The 23,890-nt window shown below is 42.6% G+C and overlaps 1 protein-coding gene across 6 annotated transcripts in view; it reads right to left on the reverse strand.

The window, feature by feature from the left end:
• Nucleotides 1–23,890, reverse strand: part of LOC128641190 (collagen alpha-1(XI) chain-like) — a 222,453-nt gene that overhangs the window by 169,139 nt on the left and 29,424 nt on the right. For all 6 annotated transcript variants that reach the window (XM_053693756.1, XM_053693757.1, XM_053693754.1 and 3 more), the window contains exons 2-4: nt 10,231–10,398; nt 4,610–4,823; nt 1,136–1,298 (exon numbers count right to left, since the gene is read on the reverse strand). In XM_053693756.1, coding sequence (XP_053549731.1) covers nt 1,136–1,298; nt 4,610–4,823; nt 10,231–10,398 — 545 coding nt within the window. The remainder of the gene's footprint in view (nt 1–1,135; nt 1,299–4,609; nt 4,824–10,230; nt 10,399–23,890) is intronic.

The raw sequence follows: 23,890 nt of genomic DNA on the forward strand, positions 1-23,890 counted from the left end.
TATACCAGGTACCAGAAATGCACAACTACCGTATTATAAAAAACATCATATCGTACTAGATTCACTAACAGTATTTATATAGAATACATTGTTGCCCTGTGCAAATGTGGGTAACAAATACTTATTTTCACTTCCGCACAATCTGAGAAAACACAGATTTTTTATAATAATTGCTGATATATCTCAGGTAACCTAACTGCTGATGTTAAGTATCTCCCTGATTTAGTGGAAAGCGTGATCTAATAGAGTCAGAAGCCTGGGCACCTAAACAAATTTAGAATATCGCTGCACCTATGCAGCCTCACACTGACTGGACATATACAGTATTGTCCCTAGTGCCTGTTACAAAATAATAGCACCCCTTAAACGCTATTGGTTAAAGTGGTAGCAAGTATTACTCGCTGGGAACAAGACTCTCAATACTGTAACGTTTCAGGATAAAGTCACTTATTTGTAAGGGTTAAACCATTAGAGACACTTCAGAGTAAGTAAAACAAATCATGAGTGAATATTATTCTGTAAGTAGCAGAAACATCCAGTGCGTATTTATCACAACAATTAGCATTAGAAGTGTCACTGTCAGGCTGTTTATACAACAAATTGCTCGGGCCGCCTACAAAGTGTAACGGATCCCATCTGGAACAACACAATCAGATTCCACAGGGACCCATAAATCTTGATAATAAACACCCAAGTAGAGGCATTTGGGTGCCAGATTGTAGCAATGCTATAAGTCAGATACAGATGTCACTGCTAATTCTGTGTTCGCTTCACAAGCAGAAGATACAATAACTTGTTTTGCTGTCACAAACTGATTATTGTGATTTATGGCTGGCACATAAAATAACCTGATATATTTAGCAGTTGTTTTTTATGTTATTTGTCGGTCTTCATAAAAAAAGTTTGCAGCCCTGCACAGTGATGCCGGAATCCATGACATTTTATTTAATAAATATTGTTATTTAATCATAAGTAACATGACTGCTGAACAGCACAGGCGCCATAGCAATGACATCGTAGAGCATCACCTGTGCTGGGCTATCTCAGGTAACAATCTAGCGGTGGGCAGAACATTATTAATATTATATGCAGAGAGACAATCAGCTGACAGAGGTGCTATTACATGCGCACTCACCTCAAACACCTCCGCGTCCAGGATCCTGGTGCCAAATACAGTAATCCCATTGCTGTCAACGATGGGTTTGTCACTTCTTGGAAGAGGTTTTACGACCTTCTTTGTACAATCTACTATCATAGTTACTGTTTTCTTTTCCACACTGATAGCGACTCGGTGCCACCTGTTAGAGGGAGAGGGATGGTTAGTGTTCATGAACCTTTATGAAATGAGTCTTCAGCAGGAATCAAAGCCCGTAACCTGCTCCCTTCTTGTGCCAAAAACCTAGTGCCAAGTTGTAAGCAGTACGAAAGCAGCCATTGTACTCATCATGCACATAGTAACGTGTAAATGGCACAGCAGCCGCATCACCAAATACACAGCCATAAAATAACTGTGTGAAGATCTGTGTAATTACTACCGTGATATTCTCAAGCAGGGACACCTCTGGGTCTTATGATTTATCCCAAGAGCATTATATCAAGGGCAATGTGTGTTACTGGTTGGGGTCACCACTGTTGCCTGGATGCATTCATTATGTCATTTAATAGTGTTAATAAGTGTAATTAACCAATCAGAAGGGTGCATCCAAAATGCCAGCAAAGTCTGCACTGGATACTGATTAAAGAGATATGAACCCCAAAATGTTATTTTATGACTCAGACAGAGCTTCCAATTTACTTCTATTATCAAACTTGCTTCGTTCCAATGATGTTTTGTGTTGAAGAGATACCTAGGTAGGCATCTGTAGCACAGAATGGCAGGAAATAGTGCTGCCCTATAGTGCTCTTGCAAATGAATAATTCTTGCCAAACTACTGCTATATAGTGCTTCAGAAATGGTCCGGCTCCTAAGCATATGCCCCTGCTTTTCAACAAAAGACACCAAGAGAATGAATAAAAAGTGATAATAGAAGTAAATTAGAAAGTTGTTTAAAATTGCTGCTGTATCTGAATCCTGAAAGAAAAATGTTGGGTTTCATATCCCTGTAACTAAAGCAGTCTCAATAATATAAATGAATTTTATCAATAATAAGACAGGGCTGGGATCGTGACCCCTGGAGCGTTTTTTTTATTCCATTGCAAATAATATATTAATAATGTTTGATGTTTTTAACAGAAACTTGAGATCTATTATTGTAGATGACATCATGGTTGGAAAACAATGAATTAACACAGCTTGAAAAGACATCAGGGTAACTGAGCCCCTGGTATACTCAAGGCGGCTGTGTATATATCCAGGCGGCAAACCCAGAAATCCTCATGGTACCTCACCCAGCTCCTTCCTCATGCACATTAATATGTATTTTATTGGCTCCCCTTACAGAGCGCTGCACATTTAGAAAAGAAGGGTGATTTGTATCCAGGGCAGTAGGTGCACAACTGAATAAGCTGACTGGGAGAGGGAATATTTGTGTATCTGATGCCCCCAGCTGTCTGATCACTAACTGCTAACATCTTATTCACTGCGCCTTCCTCTCAGTAACTCACTAGAGATCTTCTTAATTCACCAAAACCAACAAAGAGTGGCTCAGAGTGCAGAGTTTATGCAGTCAGCGCCGAGCAGCTGAGTTTTCTGGCACAAACAACACAGCAGATTTTAATCAAAGTGCCGGCTAAGTCAGAAAGATAAAGGTTATTTTAGTGCACAGCAGGAAGGGCACTTTTGTCCAATCTCCTTGTAACTAGCTATTTTACTACAGTTTATTTCCAAGACCACTTCACTGCCAGAGACCAGCATGATAACCCCTTCACTGCCAGAGACCAGCATGATAACCCTTTACTGCCAGAGACCAGCATGATAACCCTTTACTGCCAGAGACCTGCATGATAACCCTTTACTGCCAGAGACCTGCATGATAACCCTTTACTGCCAGAGACCTGCATACAAATCCATTCACTGCCAGAGACCTGCATGTGAACCCTTTACTGCCAGAGACCTGCATGCAAACCCATTCACTCCTAGAGACCTGCATGAGTACCCCTTCACTGCCAGCGACCTGCATGAGAACCCCTTCACTGCCAGCGACCTGCATGAGAACCCCTTCACTGCCAGTGACCTGCATGAGAACCCCTTCACAGCCAGAGATGTGCATGCAAACCCCTTCACTGCCAGAGACCAGCATGAGAACCTCTTCACTGCCTGATACCTGCATGCAAACCCATTCACTCCAGAGACCAGCATGCAAACCCATTCACTGCCAGAGACCAGCATGAAAACCCCTTCACTGCCAGAGACCTGCATGAGAACCCCTTCACTGTTAGAGACCAGCATGATAACCCATTAACTGCCAGAGACCAGCATGATAACCCTTTACTGCCAGAGACCTGCATACAAACCCATTCACTGCCAGAGACCGGCATGAGAACCTCTTCACTGCCAGAGACCAACATGAGAACCTCTTCACTGCCAGAGACCAACATGAGAACCCCTTCACTGCCAAAGACCTGCATACAAACCCATTCACTGCCAGAGACCGGCATGAGAACCTCTTCACTGCCAGAGACCAACATGAGAACCCCTTCACTGCCAGAGGCCAGCATGACAACCCATTCACTGCCAGAGACCAGCATGATAACCCTTTACTGATAGAGACCTGCATGAGAACCCCTTCACTGCTAAAGACCTGCATGACAACCCCTTCACTGCCAGAAACCTGCATGAGAACCCCTTCACTGCTAAAGACCTGCATGAGAAACCTTTCAATGCCAGAGACCAGCATGAGAACCCTTTCATTGCCGGAGATATGCATGCAAACCCATTCACTCCCAGAGACCTGCATGCACACCCATTTACTGCCAGAGACCTGCATGATAACCTCTTCACTGCCAGAGACCTGCATGAGAAACCTTTAACTGCCAGAAACAAGCATGATAACCCCTTCACTGCCAGAGACCTACATGAGAAACCTTTCACTGCCAGAGACCAGCATGAAAACCCCTTCACTGCCAGAGACCTGCATGAGAATCCTTTCACTGCCAGAGACCTGCATGATAACCTCTTCACTGCCAGAGACCTGCATGAGAAACCTTTAACTGCCAGAAACAAGCATGATAACCCCTTCACTGCCAGAGACCTACATGAGAAACCTTTCACTGCCAGAGACCAGCATGAAAACCCCTTCACTGCCAGAGACCTGCATGAGAAACCTTTCACTGCCAGAGACCAGCATGAAAACCCCTTCACTGCCAGAGACCTGCATGAGAATCCTTTCACTGCCAGAGACCTGCATGCAAACCCATTCACTGCCAAAGACCTGCATGAGAACCCTTTTACTTATAGAGACCAGCATGATAACTTCTTCACTGCCAGAGACCAGCATGAGAACCCCTTCACTGCTAGAGTCCTTTAGGAGAACCCCTTCATTGCCAGAGGCACACAGTGAGATACATACACGTGATACCCATATAGAATATGCACACATACATTGACAAAGACACACATAAAAATAAGACTGAAGCAGACACACTACATATAGATTTTATGTGTACTTACTTTCCATCTGCAATGTTGACAGTGCTAAAGATCGGGTACTCCTCTGGTACGGGGAGTCCTGCATTATCTTCATACAGGAATACAGGGGACCTGCCGACTTCCACGCCTACTTGGTGAACACCTTTTTCACTGTATATAGACAAGAGGAATGATTGCAGGTTCTTCTTAGCTTTCACGGTCAGCAGGATGGAGAAGTCCTTAGGGAATACACCACCTGAAAAAATGGAAAACATGTTTCATGCCTACAGGATCAAAAGCTGTGTACTGGGTAACCCGAACATGGTGTATAGCTGAGGAGTGGAACATGGTGTATCGCTGAGGAGCCAAAGAGAGTGTATAGCTGAGGAGCCAAACATGGTGCACAGCTGAGGAGCCAAAGAGAGTGTATAGCTGAGGAGTCAAAGAGAGTGTATAGCTGAGGAGCCAAACATGGTGTAGAGCTGAGGAGCCAAAGAGAGTGTATAGCTGAGGAGCCGAACATGGTGTAGAGCTGAGGAGCTAAAGAGTGTGTATAGCTGAGAAAACAAAGATAGTGTATAGCTGAGGAAACAAAGAGAGTGTATAGTTGATGAGCCAAACGTGGTGTATAGCTGAGAAACCAAACATGGTGTAGAGCTGAGGAACCAAAGAGAGTGTATAGCTGAGGAGTCAAAGAGAGTGTATAGCTGAGGAGCTAAAGAGAGTGTATAGCTGAGGAGCTAAAGAGAGTGTATAGCTGAGGAGCCAAAGAGAGTGTATAGCTGAGGAGCCAAAGAGAGTGTATAGCTGAGGAGCCAAAGAGAGTGTATAGCTGAGGTGCCAAAGAGAGTGTATAGCTGAGGAGCCGAACATGGTTTATAGCTGAGGAGCCAAAGAGAGTGTATAGCTGAGGAGCCGAACATGGTTTATAGCTGAGGAGCCAAAGAGAGTGTATAGCTGAGGAGCCAAACATGGTGCACAGCTGAGGAGCCAAAGAGAGTGTATAGCTGAGGAGTCAAAGAGAGTGTATAGCTGAGGAGCCAAACATGGTGTAGAGCTGAGGAGCCAAAGAGAGTGTATAGCTGAGGAGCCGAACATGGTGTAGAGCTGAGGAGCTAAAGAGTGTGTATAGCTGAGAAAACAAAGAGAGTGTATAGCTGAGGAAACAAAGAGAGTGTATAGTTGATGAGCCAAACGTGGTGTATAGCTGAGAAACCAAACATGGTGTAGAGCTGAGGAACCAAAGAGAGTGTATAGCTGAGGAGTCAAAGAGAGTGTATAGCTGAGGAGCTAAAGAGAGTGTATAGCTGAGGAGCTAAAGAGAGTGTATAGCTGAGGAGCCAAAGAGAGTGTATAGCTGAGGAGCCAAAGAGAGTGTATAGCTGAGGAGCCAAAGAGAGTGTATAGCTGAGGAGCAAAAGAGAGTGTATAGCTGAGGAGCCAAAGAGAGTGTATAGCTGAGGAGCCAAACATGGTGCACAGCTGAGGAGCCAAAGAGAGTGTATAGCTGAGGAGTCAAAGAGAGTGTATAGCTGAGGAGCCAAACATGGTGTAGAGCTGAGGAGCCAAAGAGAGTGTATAGCTGAGGAGCCGAACATGGTGTAGAGCTGAGGAGCTAAAGAGTGTGTATAGCTGAGAAAACAAAGAGAGTGTATAGCTGAGGAAACAAAGAGAGTATATAGTTGATGAGCCAAACGTGGTGTATAGCTGAGAAACCAAACATGGTGTAGAGCTGAGGAACCAAAGAGAGTGTATAGCTGAGGAGTCAAAGAGAGTGTATAGCTGAGGAGCTAAAGAGAGTGTATAGCTGAGGAGCTAAAGAGAGTGTATAGCTGAGGAGCCAAAGAGAGTGTATAGCTGAGGAGCCAAAGAGAGTGTATAGCTGAGGAGCCAAAGAGAGTGTATAGCTGAGGAGCAAAAGAGAGTGTATAGCTGAGGAGCCAAAGAGAGTGTATAGCTGAGGTGCCAAAGAGAGTGTATAGCTGAGGAGCCGAACATGGTGTATAGCTGAGGAACCAAACATGGTGTATAGCTGAGGAGCCAAACATGGTGTATAGCTGAGGAGCCAAGGAGAGTGTATAGCTGAGGAGCCGAACATGGTGTATAGCTGAGGAACCAAACATGGTGTATAGCTGAGGAGCCAAAGAGAGTGTATAGCTGAGGAGCCGAACATGGTGTATAGCTGAGGAACCAAACATGGTGTATAGCTGAGGAGCCAAACATGGTGTATAGCTGAGAAGCCAAACATGGTGTATAGCTGAGGAGCCAAAGAGAGTGTATATATGAGGAGCCGAACAATGGTGTATAGCTGAGGAGCCAAACATGGTGTATAGCTGAGAGGCCAAACATGGTGTATAGCTGAGGAACCAAACATGGTGTATAGCTGAGGAGCCAAAGAGAGTGTATATCTGAGGAGCCGAACAATGGTGTATAGCTGAGGAGCCAAACATGGTGTATAGCTGAGAGGCCAAACATGGTGTATAGCTGAGGAGCCAAAGAGAGTGTATATCTGAGGAGCCGAACAATGGTGTATAGCTGAGGAGCCAAACATGGTGTATAGCTGAGGAGCCAAACATGCGGCTAGATTACAAGTCTTGCGTTAGACTTAAAAAGTTTTTAACGCCCGCTGGTATTACGAGTCTTAAAATGACAGGCTCACCGCTCACTTTTTTGGCCAGACTCGGAAATACTGCAAATCCACTTACGTCAATTGCGTATCCTATATTATCAATGGGACTTGCATAGCGCCGGTATTACGAGTCTGCCAAAAAGTGAGCGGTACACCCTCTCCTGTCAAGCCTGGTACTGCATTTAAAAGTCAGTAGTTAAGAGTTTTACACTACAACGCTGTAGCATAAAACTCTTAACTAAAGTGCTAAAAAGTACACTAACACCCATAAACTACCTATTAACCCCTAAAGCGAGCCCCCCCCCCCACATCACAAACACTAAAATACATTTTTTAACCCCTAATCTGCCGAACCGGACATCGCCGCCACTATAATAAATATATTAACCCCTAAACTGCTGCACTCCCGCATCTCAAACATTAGTTAAATATTATTAACCCCTAATCTGCCGTCCCTAACATCGCCGCCACCTACCGACATTTATTAACCCCTAATCTACCACCCCCAACGTCGCCACCACTATAATAAAGTTATTAACCCCTAAACCTAAGTCTAACCCTAACCCCCCCCTAACTTAAATATAATTAAAATAAATCTAAATAAAATTACTACAATTAACTAAATTATTCCTATTTAAAACTAAATACTTACCTGTAAAATAAACCCTAAGATAGCTACAATATAACTAATAGTTACATTGTAGGTATCTTAGGGTTTATTTTTATTTTACAGGCAACTTTGGATTTATTTTAACTAGGTAGAATAGTTATTAAATAGTTATTAACTATTTAATAACCTCCTAGTTAAAATAAATACACATTTACCTGTAAAATAAAACCTAACCTAAGTTACACTAACACCTAAAACTACACTATAATTAAATTAATTCCCTAAACTAAATACAATTAAATACAATTAAATAAAATTATCTAAAGTACAAAAAAAAACCTAAATTACAGAAAATAATAAAGAAATTACAAGATTGTTAAACTAATTACACCTAATCTAATCCCCCTAACAAAATAATAAAGTTATCCCACCATACACTAAATAAAAATCCCTACCCTACACTAAATTACAAATAGCCCTTAAAAGGGCCTTTTGCGGGGCATTGCCCCAAAGTAATCAGCTCTTTTGCCTGTAAAAAAAAGTACAAATCCCCCCCCAACATTAAAACCCACCACCCACACAACCAACCCTACTCTAAAACCCACCGAATCCCCCCTTAAAAAAACCTAACATTAACCCCCTGAAGATCACCCTACTGTGAGACATCTTCACCCAACTGGGTCGAAGTCCTCAACGAATCCGGGAGAAGTCTTCATCCAACTGGGCAGAAGTCTTCATCCAGACGGCATCTTCTATCTTCATCCATCCGGTGCGGAGTGGGTCCATCTTCAAGACATCCGACGCGGAGCATCCTCTTCATACGACGGCCGATGACTGAATGAAGGTTCCTTTAAGTTACGTCATCCAAGATGGCGTCCCTTCAATTCCGATTGGCTGATAGAATTATATCAGCCAATCGGAATTAAGGTAGAAAAACTTCAATCCTATTGGCTGATCCAATCAGCCAATAGGGTTGAGCTGGCATTCTATTGGCTGTTCCAATCATCCAATAGAATGCCAGTTCAATCTTATTGGCTGATTGCATCAGCCAATAGGATTTTTTCTACCTTAATTCCGATTGGCTGATAGAATTCTATCAGACAATCAGAATTGAAGGGACGCCATATTGGATGGTGTATAGCTGAGGAGCCAAAGAGAGTGTATAACTGAGGAGCCAAACATGGTGTATAGCTGAGGAGCCAAAGTGAGTGTATAGATGAGGAGCCAAACATGGTGTATAGCTGAGGAGCCAAAGAGAATGTATATCTGAGGAGCCAAAGAGAGTGTATAGCTGAGGAGCCGAACATGGTGTAGAGCTGAGGAGCTAAAGAGAATGTATAGCTGAGGAGTCAAACATGGTGTATAGCTGAGGAGCCAAAGAGAGTGTACAGCTGAGGAGCCAAACATGGTGTAGAGCTGAGGAGCCAAAGAGAGTGTACAGCTGAGGAGCCTAACATGGTGTATAGCTGAGGAGCCAAAGAGAGTATATAACTGAGGAGCCAAACATGGTGTATAGCTGAGGAGCCAAAGAGAGTGTATAGCTGAGGAGCCAAACATGGTGTATAGCTGAGGAGCCAAAGAGAGTGTATAACTGAAGAGCCTAACATAGTGTATAGCTTACAAATCAAACAAGGTGTATAGCTGAGGAGCCGAACATGGTTTATAGCTGAGGAGCCGAACATGGTTTATGGCTGAGGAGCCGAACATGATGCACAGCTGAGGAGCCAAAGAGAGTGTATAACTGAGGAGCCTAACATGTTGTATAGCTGAGGAGCCAAAGAGAGTGTATAACTGAGGAGTCTAACATGGTGTATAGCTGAGGAGCCAAAGAGAGTGTATAACTGAGGAGCCTAACATGTTGTATAGCTGAGGAGCCAAAGAGAGTGTATAACTGAGGAGCCTAACATGGTGTATAGCTGAGGAGCCAAATAGAGTGTATAACTGAGGAGCCTAACATGGTGTATAGCTGAGGAGCCAAATAGAGTGTATAACTGAGGAGCCTAACATGGTGTATAGCTGAGGAACCAAAGAGAGTGTATAACTGAGGAGCCTAACATGTTGTATAGCTGAGGAGCCAAAGAGAGTGTATAACTGAGGAGCCTAACATGGTGTATAGCTGAGGAGCCAAAGAGAGTGTATAGCTGAGGAGCCAAACATGGTGTATAGCTGAGGAGCCAAAGAGAGTGTATAGCTGAGGAGCCTAACATGGTGTATAGCATAGGAATCAAACAATCAATGTACTCTATGAACAATGATGAGAGAGGTTAATACCAAGAGAGAAATGCTAGTGTCCACAGAATGATATTTAATATGTAAATATGTGAAATAGACTGTTCTAGGTTTGTGACTTATTCTAAATGACAAAGGTGCATAAACAGAAAATGTCACTAGAATTACATGATACATGAGCTGAGCACAACTTACCTGGAAATAGTTGCCTAGTGGGAGCACTAATTTGTGCCTCTTTGTGAATTCGGAAGGCAGTGTCCGATCCTTTGGTTGCTCTTCTGTTTGTGCAAAATCCTGCTGTTCTCGACACTCCATTTGGTAAACTGTTCAATTCTAATGCTTTGAGGACATCGACTGATCTAGCTGGAAGACAAACAAAAAAGGAGAAAGTAAGGTTAATGGTTATGCAGTGAAACAGTTCTAGTACAGGATGCCCACATTACTGTCACATGGTCACATCACTAGCGCACCATAGGATGCTCACATTACTGTCACATGGTCACATCACTAGCGCACCATAGGATGCTCACATTACTGTCACATGGTCACATCATTAGCGCACCATAGGATGCTCACATTACTGTCACATCGTCACATCACTAGTGCACCATAGGATGCTCACATTCGGAAGTCATAATTCTATGGTTGACTCACAGCACCACTTAAAAGCCCTACACAGATTTACCCACCATGTGTATGTGTGTTGTGGGCTAGTGTGACAGATACCTGAGTTTTCTTTTTTATGTTTGGGCTACACTGAGGGTTGCTTAAGGGCAGGATCCTGCATCCATACTAACAGAGCTTATCTACACAGAACCTCCTCCGTCTGCGCTATCATAGCACTATCTCTGATACTCATCAGAACAGAAGAAGAAAGACCTCAAAGCAATACTTTTGACAAGAGGAATAATATTCAGAGTGGAGTTAAACATGTCATTTGTTACAGCAATGCCTCTTTATAACTGAATATCCAGCTCTGTTATGATAAAGCACTTTGATTTTAAGTAATCTGAAGCAAACCAATACTGACTTTTGATGGCTACTGTGACCCTCTCAAGTGGCACAAAACGTGTATAGATTAGTGCCACGTTCTGTTAGCTAAATACTAAACAACTGGGTCTACCATCTGTAACATCATTCAAACCCTGTTACACCACAATATTACATTACACTTTTATTTAACTCATGCTTGAAACAACACAAAATTCCAAATGAAGTATTAATTTTGAGATAGAAAATCAAGTTTAAAAAATGCCCAATTTATTTCTCATAGCATTACTTTTTTTTAATGCATTACATTATCTTGGCCTCGTTTGTTGAAACGTATCTCCTTCCTGTGACAGCATACTAAGGTAGTAGTATGCATTTGGCAGAGGTGTTTACACATATAGTGCTCAAATGTGCACATTCCAGACTCTACCTCAGTATGTAAGTAATTACATTCAACAAAGGTTAACAAGAGGAAGAGGTGCATTTAATAACAGAAGGTAATCACCCAATTAAGTAATTGCATCATATCACCCAATGATAGAACCTCAGTCACAGACTCATATCACCCAATGATAGAACCTCAGTCATAGCATCATATCACACAATGATAGAACCTCAGTCATAACATCACATCACCCTATGATAGACCCTCAGTCATAGCATCATATCATCCAAAGATAGAACTTCAGTCATAGCATTATATCACCCCACCCAATGATAGAACCTCACTCATAGCATCATATCACCCAATGATAAAACCTTAGTCATAACATCACATCACCCAATGATAGAACCTCACTCATAGCATCTCTTCACCCAATGATGGAACCTCACTCATAGCATCATATCACCCAATGATAGAACCTCAGTCATAGCATCATATCACCCAATGATAGAACCTAAGTCATAGCATCATATCACCCAATGATAGAATCTCAGTTATAACCTCATATCACCCAATGATAGAACTTCAGTCATAGCATCATATCAACCAATGAGGTAACCTCAGTCATAGCATCATATCACCCAATGATGGAATCTTAGTTATAGCCTCAAATCACCCAATGATAGAACCTCAGTCATAGCATCATATCAACCAATGAGGGAATCTCAGTCATAGGGCTCGATGATATAAACTTTGCCTGCTCAAAGCCACTTTTTCTCGTTGACACTTGTAGGGCTGCCCCAGTGGAATGATCATAAAAAAGAGGCAGTCCCTGCAAGTGGTGAGATGGCTCCTATTAAAAGTATAGGGGCTCGCTGGATAGGGACACTTCACTCCTTAGAGCGAAGTTATAAGGGAGCAGGGGGAGCACATTAAAATTAAAATCCTGCAGCCAATATAAGTTACATTATGCTGCTTTCTGCATAGAGCATCTTACATTTGCCTATATTTTCGTATATATGTGTTTATCTATTAGGGTTATAATTATTTTGTGTTCTGACAAAAGCTTGCCACCTTTTAGTTGGTGAGAAAAAACTGTGATATTTGCAGTGCGATAATCTTTATAGAATTACGCAGGGATTAGTGAGACATTGTCATATACGCCCATGAAACGCCCATGTTCAGCCCAAATTAAGAAAAAACAACAATTACGCTTTGCATTTTGTATTTATAAGTTCAAATTTCTGTGTGATTTTTGCAAATCCAGTGTACTACAATTACGATTTACGCTGTGCATATTTCATTTGATTTATTCCTGTGTAAATTACATAAAATTTTAACTTTTTTGTTTACATTTGATTTTTGGTGAAGAATTTTGTTACGATTTTTGATGCGCCTTAACAATACAATTTTTCCTGCTTATTTTTGTGTGAATGATGGTCCACTAGTTATAGCATCATATTACCCAATGATGGTCCACTAGTTATAGCATCATATCACCCAATGATGGTCCACTAGTTATAGCATCATATCACCCAGTGATGGCCCAGCAGTTATATCATAATATCATCATATCACCCAATGACAGACCACCGGTTAAAGCATCATATCACCCAATGATGGTCCACTAGTTATAGCATCATATCACCAAATGAAAGACCACTAGTTATAGCATCATATCACCCACTGACAGACCACTAGTTATAGCATCATATCACCCACTGACAGACCACTAGTTATAGCATCATATCACCCACTGACAGACCACTGGTTATAGCATCATATCACCCAATGACAGACCAACAGTTATAGCATCATATCACCCAATGACAGATCACCAGTTATATCATTATATCACCCAATGACAGACCACCGGTTAAAGCATCATATCACCCAATGATGGTCCACTAGTTATAGCATCATATTACCCAATGATAGACCAACAGTTATAGCATCATATCACCCAATGACAGATCACCAGTTATATCATTATATCACCCAATGATGGTCCACTAGTTATAGCATCATATAACCCAATGATGGTCCACTAGTTATAGCATCATATCACCAAATGAAAGACCACTAGTTATAGCATCATATCACCCAATGACAGATCACCAGTTATATCATTATATCACCCAATGATGGTCCACTAGTTATAGCATCATATCACCCAATGATGGTCCACTAGTTATAGCATCATATCACCAAATGAAAGACCACTAGTTATAGCATCATATCACCCACTGACAGACCACTAGTTATAGCATCATATCACCAAATGAAAGACCACTAGTTATAGCATCATATCACCCACTGACAGACCACTAGTTATAGCATCATATCACCCAATGAAAGACCACTAGTTATAGCATCATATCACTCAATGAAAGACCACTAGTTATAGCATCATATCACCCAATGAAAGACCACTAGTTCTAGCATCATATCACCCAATGAAAGACCACTAGTTATAGCATCATATCACCAAATGAAAGACCACTAGTTATAGCATCATATCACCCACTGACAGACCACTAGTTATAGCATCATATCACCCAATGATGGTCCACTAGTTATAGCATCATATCACCAAATGAAAGACCACTAGTTATAGCATCATATCACCAAATGAAAGACCACTAGTTATAGCATCATATCACCCACTGACAGACCACTAGTTATAGCATCATATCACCAAATAAAAGACCACTAGTTATAGCATCATATCACCCACTGACAGACCACTAGTTATAGCATCATATCACCCAATGAAAGACCACTAGTTATAGCATCATATCACCCAATGAAAGACCACTAGTTATAGCATCATATCACCCAATGAAAGACCACTAGTTATAGCATCATATCAACCAATGACAGACCAACAGTTATAGCATCATATCACCCAATGACTGACCAACAGTTATAGCATCATATCACCCAATGACAGATCAACAGTTATAGCATCATATCACCCAATGATGATCCACTAGGTATAGCATTATATCACCCAATGATGGTCCACTAGTTATAGCATCATATCACCCAATGACAGATCACTAGTTATAGCATAATATCACCCAATGACAGACCAAACGTTATAGCATCATATCACCCAATGATGTTCCACTAGTTATAGCATCATATCACCCAATGACAGACCACTAGTTATAGCACCATATCACCCAATGACAGACCAACAGTTATAGCATCATATTACCCAATGACAGACCACTAGTTATAGCATCATATCACCCAATGATAGACCACTAGTTATAGCATCATATCACCCAATGATAGACCACTAGTTATAGCATCATATAACCCAATGAAAGACCACTAGTTATAGCATCATATCACCCAATGATAGACCACTAGTTATAGCACCATATCACCCAATGACAGACCAACAGTTATAGCATCATATTACCCAATGATGGTCCGCTAGTTATAGCATCATATTACCCAATGATGGTCCGCTAGTTATAGCATCATAACACCCAATGATAGACCACTAGTTATAGAATCATATAACCCAATGATGGTCCACTAGCTATATCATATCACAATGTGATGAAACTCATTCAAAGCATAATTTTACCCTATAACGGGCCCCCAGTCATAGCCGCATATCACCAGAAGATGGGCCCTTAGTTGCAATATCATATCACCACTTGACTGGCCTTCAGTCACCTTCAGTCACAGCATCATATCCCCCAAAAATGACCTTTTAGTCATAGGATCATTTCAACACATAATGAACCCTCAGTTACAGCAAACACAAAATAAAGTAGTGTCCCGTTAATGTCTTGGGACCTGAGCGAAAGCAACACTGGAGATTACTATCATCTTCATCTGCCTGGATTTAAATATTTGCGAGAACAAACAATAACTGAAAACATTTTTTATCATCAATGTCAAAGTTGCTCTAATCAATAACTGAAAACACCAGATACGTTTTAAAAAAACATGAAAATATTTTGGGTCTTTTGTATTTTCCTGGCTCGCGATTAAATAAACACATAAAAAGCAAAGAAAGAACAGCAAGGAGCGGGCTAAATGCAGATTTTAGGAGGGGTCCACACAAAGCAAAACACGACAGAGAATTCATTTATCCATCATTTTATTTCATGTTATTCTTAAAGGGACACGCAAGTCAAAATAAACTTAATGATTCAGAAAGAGCAGCAGTTTAAAGACACTTTCCAATTTACTTCCATAATAACATTTTGCACAGTCTTTTTATATTAACACTTTTTGGGGAACAAGATCCTACTGAGCATGTGCACAAGCTCACTGGGTATACTATACTTGTCTGTGATTGGATGATGTCTGTCACATGATACAGGGGGCCGGAAAATGGCAGAAAAACAAATAATTTGCCAGTAAAAAAATCTACTGTGTATTTAAAATTCAGTGTAGGTATCATTGCATTGTCTTTTTATTATGCACCTGTTAATTATGCAACTCTACTGCATTGAGTGGTCCTTTAAAATTTTTAAACTTCCAAAAACTTAACTGCACTTTAGATCTTTATATTTAACTTGTGTAGAAGATTCATAGTGTAAAGGTGCTCGTGCACACAGGGTGTCAGGAACACATAAAGCAATGGGAATATAAAGAGTTATCTGGAGCAACCAGCAGACTTTGTGAAAGCAACATGGGCTCCCCAAACATAACAACTGAGTCATAAACATCTTACATTTTCCTGCACATCAGGAGTTGTCTATTTATGGCTGGTGAGGCTTCCTATAGGAGACATTAGATGAGGAACGTTCTCCTATTTATCTGGCCACTTACAATCAGAGCTGTGGGATAATACGGGAAGCTGGGGTCTGTTAACTGCAGAGAATAGTTCCTGCTAATAAACACTGTCACATGCTACATTATATTTACATCCCAAAGGGGCTGCCCCCCACAGCAGCCGGGGACTTGTTGGACCCTGCTGCAAATGATTAGAAGTTTATGCTCAAGCACAGGGAATTCCAGCTCAGTGTGGTGCTGAATAATGTACTGAAGACTTCACTCTTAAAATAATTAAAACCAGCATAAAGCAGGCTTGTCGGTACAGTGTCATACATAACACGTAACAATAAAGCCTTTCCTGAGATGAGCCATATCATCCTCAGCGTGTCCATCTTAGTGTGATATGTGCCCAGAAGGGAAATAAGAGGCATACATTTATGGCAGAGGGATCTGTTTTAACGTGCCTCAAAGTCACAGGATATTATGTCTGACAAGTTGAAATATGTATGTTCATTTGCAGCTGCTCCTACCTGTCAGCCCTGGCTAATGCCTGCCCCCTATAAGTGCCCAGCAGAAACTGGCTAATGCCTGTCCCCCTGTGTATGCCCAGAGGCTCTGGCTAATGATTGCCCCACTGTGTATGCCCAGAGGCCCTGGCTAATGCCTGCCCCCCTCATGTGTGCCCAGCAGAACCTGGCTAATGCCTGCCCCCTATAAGTGCCCAACAGAACCTGGCAATAGTCTGCCCCCTATGTGTGTTCAGCAGAAGCTGGCTATTGCCTGCCCCCCCTATGTGTGCCCAACAGAACCTGGCAATAGTCTGCCCCCTATATGTGCCCAGAAGAATCTGGCTAATGCCTGCTCCCCTATGTGTACCCAGCAGAAGCTGGCTAATGCCTGCCTCTCTATGTGTGTCCAGCAGAACATAGCTAATGACTGCCTCCCTAGGTGTGCCCAGCAGAACCTGGCTAATGCTTGCCTTCTTATGTGTGCCCAGCAGAATCTGGCTAATGCCTGCCCCCTATGTGTGCCCAGCAGAACATGGCAATAGCCTGCCTCCCATGTGTGCCCAGAAGAATCTGGCTAATGCCTGCTCCCCTATGTGTGCCCAGCAGAATCTGGCTAATGCCTGCCTCCTATGTGTGCCCAGCAGAACCTGGCTAATGACTAACCCCATATGTGTGCCCAGAAGAACCCGGCTAATGCCTGCCCCCATATGTGTGCCCAGCAGAACCTGGCTAATGCATGCCCCCCTATGTGGGCCCAGCAGAACCTGGCTAATGCCGGCCCCCTATGTGTGCCCAGCAAAAACTGGCTAATGCCTGCCCCCCTATGTGTGCCCAGAGGAACCTGGCTAATGCCTGCCCCCTATGTGTGCCCAGCAGAACCTGGCTAATACCTGCCCCCTGTGTGTGCCCAGAAGAACCTGGCTAATGCCTGCCACCCTATGTGTGCCCAGAGGAACATGGCTAATGCCTGCCCCCCTATGTGTGCCCAGCAGAACCTGTCTAATACCTGCCCCCCTGTGTGTGCCCAGAAGAACCTGGCTAATGCCTGCCCCCCTGTGTGTGCCCAGCAGCAAATTGGCTAATGTCTGCCCCCTATCTGTGCACAGAAGAACCTGGCTAATGCCTTCCCCCCATGTGAGCCCAGAAGAACATGGCTATTGCCTGCCCCCCCTCATGTGTACCCAGAAGAACCTGGATAAAGCTTGCCTCCCTATGTGTGCCCAGCAGAACCTAGCTAATGTCTTCCCCCTATGTGTACCCAGCAGAACCTAGCTAATGTCTTCCCCCTATGTGTACCCAGCAGAACCTAGCTAATGTCTTCCCCCTATATGTTCCCAGCAGAACCTAGCTAATGCCTGCCCCCCTATGTGTACCCAGCAGAACCTAGCTAATGTCTTCCCCCTATGTGTACCCAGCAGAACCTAGCTAATGTCTTCCCCCTATGTGTACCCAGAAGAACCTAGCTAATGCCTGCCTCCCTATGTGTGCCCAGCAGAACCTAGCTAATGTCTTCCCCCTATGTGTACCCAGCAGAACCTAGCTAATGTCTTCCCCCTATGTGTTCCCAGCAGAACCTAGCTAATGCCTGCCTCCCTATGTGTACCCAGCAGAACCTAGCTAATGTCTTCCCCCTATGTGAACCCAGCAGAACCTAGCTAATGCCTGCCCCCCTATGTGTACCCAGCAGAACCTGGCTAATGCCTGCCCCCCTATGTGTACCCAGCAGAACCTGGCTAATGCCTGCCTCCCTATATGTGCTGATGTCTACTCTCCTGTGAGTGCTTAGTGGGCTTGGCTTTTGACTGATCTCTTAGGTGTGACCAGTGGTCCTAACTGTCTGTTCCCCTGTGTGTGTCTGGCAACCCTGGCTAATGTCTGTTCCCCTGTGTGTGCCTGGCAGCCCTGGCTAATGTCTATTCCCTTGTCTGTGCCTGGAAGCACTGGCTAATGTTTGTTCTCCTGTGTGTTTGTTCTATTGTATATAAAATCTATCCAGCCATAAAAAATGCTTGGATTTGGCATTCTGGCTATACTTAAACAAAGCTCTTGAGTGTAAGCATTACTCCCATGTGTAGGCTGTGCTTCACTGTATAATCCCTGCAGTAAATTGTAAAATTATGCACCATGTCACAAGGAGTTAGCCCTGCTCCAATGAGTTAGCCTTGCTCCAATGAGTTAGCCCTACACTAATGTGTAAGCCCTGCTCTAATGTGTAAGAACTGATTCAATGAGATAGTCCTGGTCCAATGAGTTAGCCCTGGTCCAATGTGTAAACCCTACTCCAATGTGTAAACCCTGCTCTAATGTGTAAGCCCTACTTCAATGTGTAAACCCTGCTCTAATGTGTAAGCCCTGCTCTAATGTGTAAACCCTGCTCCAATGTGTAAGCCCTGCTCCAATGTGTAAGCCCTGCTCTAATGTGTAAGCCCTGCTCTAATGTATAAGCCCTGCTCCAATGTGTAAGCCCTGCTCCAATGTGTAAACCCTGCTCCAATGTGTAAGCCCTGCTCCAATGTGTAAACCCTGCTCTAATGTGTAAGCCCTGCTCTAATGTGTAAACCCTGCTCAAATGTGTAAGCCCTGCTGTAATGTTAAACCCTGCTCTAATGTGTAAACCCTGCTCCAATGTGTAAGCCCTGCTGTAATGTTAAACCCTGCTCTAATGTGTAAGCCCTGCTAAAATGTGTAAACCCTGCTCTAATGTGTAAGCCCTGCTCTAATGTGTAAACCTTGCTCTAATGTGTAAGCCCTGCTCCAATGTGTAAACCCTGCTCTAATGTGTAAGCCCTGTTCCAATGTGTAAACCCTGCTCTAATGTGTAAGCCCTGCTCCAATGTGTAAGCTCTGCTCTAATGTGTAAGCCCTGCTCCAATGTGTAAGCTCTGCTCTAATGTGTAAGCCCTGCTCCAATGTGTAAACCCTGCTCCAAAGTGTAAGCCCTGCTCTAATGTGTAAACCCTGCTCCAATGTGTAAGCCCTGCTCTAATGTGTAAACCCTGCTCTAATGTGTAAGCCCTTCTCTAATTTGTAAACCCTGCTCTAATGTGTAAACCCTGCTCCAATGTGTAAGCCCTGCTCTAATGTGTAAACCCTGCTCCAATGTGTAAACCCTGCTCCAATGTGTAAGCCCTTCTCCAATGTGTAAGCCCTGCTCTAATGTGTAAGCCCTGCTCTAATGTGTAAACCCTGCTCCAATGTGTAAACCCTGCTCTAATGTGTAAGCCCTGCTCCAATGTGTAAGCCCTGCTCCAATGTGTAAACCCTGCTCCAATGTGTAAGCCCTGCTCCAATGTGTAAGCCCTGCTCCAATGTGTAAACCCTGCTCCAATGTGTAAGCTCTGCTCTAATGTGTAAGCCCTGCTCTAATGTGTAAGCCCTGCTCTAATGTGTAAACCCTGCTCCAATGTGTAAACCCTGCTCCAATGTGTAAGCCCTGCTCTAATGTGTAAGCCCTGCTCTAATGTGTAAACCCTGCTCTAATGTGTAAGCTCTGCTCTAATGTGTAAACCCTGCTCTAATGTGTAAACCCTGCTCTAATGTGTAAGTCCTGCTCCAATGTGTAAGTCCTGCACCTGGGAGCTTTGATAATGGAATTAAACGGAAAAATATTTTAAAATTGCAACTCTATCTGAAACATGAAAGTTTAATTTTGAATTCCATGTCCTTTTAACCCTTTCACCATGTGCTGACACATCTGGGCACTAACAACCCTGGCTTCATATCATTTTACTTCTGGTTCTGTTATTTGTGACTAATAAACTACTTGTTCCTCTGTGGTGAGACCTAATTACTGATTCCTGGAAACAACAGCAGATAACAGAATCTGCATCGCTCACTAATGTGCAACACAACTTGTCTACTGCTCTAAGCAATGATGATTTCAGTTGGGGCTGAGACGCTGCACATTTTATCACTTTACTGTAAAAGGTGCAAAACCTCCCAGAGAGGGTATTCCCAGCTGTTACTGCAAATGACTGGGGTTTATAGCATCTGATATTTTACTACAAAGAACCTAAACAACTCAGCTAAGTATCTTTATCAATTTAAAAATAAAAAATATACAGTATATTAATTGTATCAGCCTTTAGTAACAGTATATTAATTGTATCAGCCTTTAGTAACATTATATTAATTGTATCAGCCTTTAGTAACAGTATATTAATTGTATCAGCCTTTAGTAACATTATATTAATTGTATCAGCCTTTAGTAACAGTATATTAATTGTATCAGCCTTTAGTAACAGTATATTAATTGTATCAGCCTTTAGTAACAATGTATTTTGTTTACAAGCCGCTAAAAATGTAACAAAAGAGAGATAAAGAAAAATGTTGCTTTATGAAGACATTTGTCAGCTATTGAACAAGGGAAAATAAAAAGCGTACACTAGAGAGAGTAGCACTGTGCGCCTGATATGTGTACAGTACACAGAGAGCGTTTGATATATGTACAGTACACAGAGAGCGTCTGATATATGTACAGTACACAGAGAGCGTCTGATATATGTACAGTACACAGAGAACGTCTGATATATGTACAGTACACAGAGAGCGTCTGATCTATGTACAGTACACAGAGAGCTTCTGATATATGTACAGTACACAGAGAGCATCTGATCTATATGTTTTATTGCTTATTTCTCTTTATTATGGAGACCAGTTCAGCTTCTTTCCTGCCCTGCCCTACTGAGCTAATAAATAAATTGATGCACTATTTCTTTGTGTTTATCTAGTCTGATTGTTTTAGATCACAGAGTTTCCCAATCAGATAATAAATCGTGTCCGTAGCTCTTTACGGTGACATACAGTGTGTGCGCTGGCTGATATATGATGTTACATTTGCTGGCTGCTTCACAGATTCTGCCTATACAGCATTTAGTGAATTACAATATCTGATTGATATGAGATATTAGCTTGCTCTAAAGGTGTAAAGTTCCCAACACAGGTACAGATGTAAATACTATAATGACTTCATTCACCTTCCCAAAGGCCCAAAGGCACCCTGCACTAATGATAGCACGAGATGCGATGAGCAGTATTGCTGGACCGCAATAACATTAGCGCACAAATTGATATTACAAGTCCATGGTAAATCAGATTCCTCAGAGAAGGGTTAGCACATCCAACATCACTCTAGTGCACCCCTTATTTTCAATGGATATCGCAACTGCACTAAATAGCAATGATATTACAAGTTAAAAGTTACGAGCTGCGCTTGAGCAAAAGCCCAAATAGCTTTAGAAGAATTAGCCCAACCTGAGACCTTCAGTAAAGTGTAAGGATTTAAAAAAACATATTAAAATAAAGTATTATACTCATATATACACTTTTTATTAAATGTTTTAAAAGGGTTAAAATGGATATGGTATATGGCAAGGTGTTTGACTGGAAAGGGCTCCAAGGTATAATATGGGGCATATTTAACAATGTGCGAGCTAGCATAAAATAAAGTAGCGTATCATGTCCACTGCACATTGCTGCACATCGAAAAATGCTGATAGCATACGCTGTCAGCATTTATCATTGCACCAGCAGTTCTTGTGAACTGCTGGTGCAATGCCGCCCTCTGCATATTCACAGCCAATCGACCGCTAGCAGGGAGTGTCAATCAACCCGATCGTATTGGATCGGGTTGATTTCTGTCCACCGCCTCAGAGCAGGCAGACAAGTTAGTCTTTAGACCGCTGCTTCATAACTTCATAACTAACCTGAAGACTCAACGCTTAATAAATATGCCCCTTTATGTCTACAAACACAGATACACATATTTATATATATATATATATATATATATATATATATATATATATATATATAGAGAGAGAGAGAGAGAGAGAGAGAGAGAGAGTACATGTCTATATATGTGTATACATGTGTATTTATGTATTTAAAGGGGTAAATATGTATGTGCACATATATACATATATAGATACATATATATATATATATATATATATATATACTAATGCACATATACACACACACACATATATATATACTAATGCACATATACACACACATATATCTATATATATATACATGTATACATAGACAGATACACATATTTACACACACACACACACACATATATATCATATAATAAAGGCGTTTGTAATGCGTCCGTTGCCGTCATCAGTTGAGCGTGCAGCCAAAAGAATGTCGGCTGCGCGAGACAGCTTCAGGAACCTCCAGCCCTCTCAGTTGTTATGTTACAGCCGAGAGTTGGAGCTCCGCCTCCATATGAGGGCAGATGCCTGATCGTTACAGACGGTAATACTGTGTGTGTCACTGTCTGTAACGATCTTCTGCTGGTGCTGGTGAGAGATTGGGCGGGAGGCGGGTGGCGAGTGGGCGGCTGAGCAGCGGAGGGGGGAGGGAGTGGGAGGGCCTTACACTACAGACATTAAAGGAACAGGGAGGGATGGGGCAGCTACACTACAGAAAAGGGGTTTGGGGGTGCAGGGGTGACTAAATTGTGATCTCTAGGGGGGCAGGTGGTGGGACACTACACTACAGAATTTTTTTTAAATAAAAAATAATTTTTTAAAAAAGGGGGTAATAGTTATAGGGGGTTAGAGAGCTGTTTGACGGGGGATCAGGGACAGAGGGATAGGGACAGGGATAGAGGGATAGAGATAGAGGGATAGGGACAGGGATAGAGATAGAGATAGAGGGATAGGAACAGGGATAGAGACAGAGGGATAGGGACAGGGATAGAGATAGAGGGATAGGAACAGGGATAGAGGGATAGAGACAGGGATAGAGGGATAGAGATAGAGGGATAGGGACAGGGATAGAGATAGAGGGATAGGGATAGAGGGATAGAGATAAAGGGATAGGGACAGGGATAGAGGGATAGAGACAGGGATAGAGGGATAGAGATAGAGGGATAGGGACAGGGATAGAGGGATAGAGATAGAGGGATAGGGACAGGGATAGAGATAGAGGGATAGGGATAGAGGGATAGGGATAGAGGGATAGGGACAGGGATAGAGGGATAGGGACAGGGATAGAGATAGAGGGATAGGGATAGAGGGATAGGGATAGAGGGATAGGGACAGGGATAGAGGGATAGAGATAGAGGGATAGGGATAGAGGGATAGAGATAAAGGGATAGGGACAGGGATAGAGGGATAGAGACAGAGGGACAGGGATAGAGGGATAGAGATAGAGGGATAGGGACAGGGATAGAGGGATAGGGACAGGGATAGAGGGATAGAGACAG

This window comes from Bombina bombina, chromosome 10 (genome assembly GCF_027579735.1).
Source record: "Bombina bombina isolate aBomBom1 chromosome 10, aBomBom1.pri, whole genome shotgun sequence".
Lineage (NCBI taxonomy): Eukaryota > Metazoa > Chordata > Amphibia > Anura > Bombinatoridae > Bombina > Bombina bombina.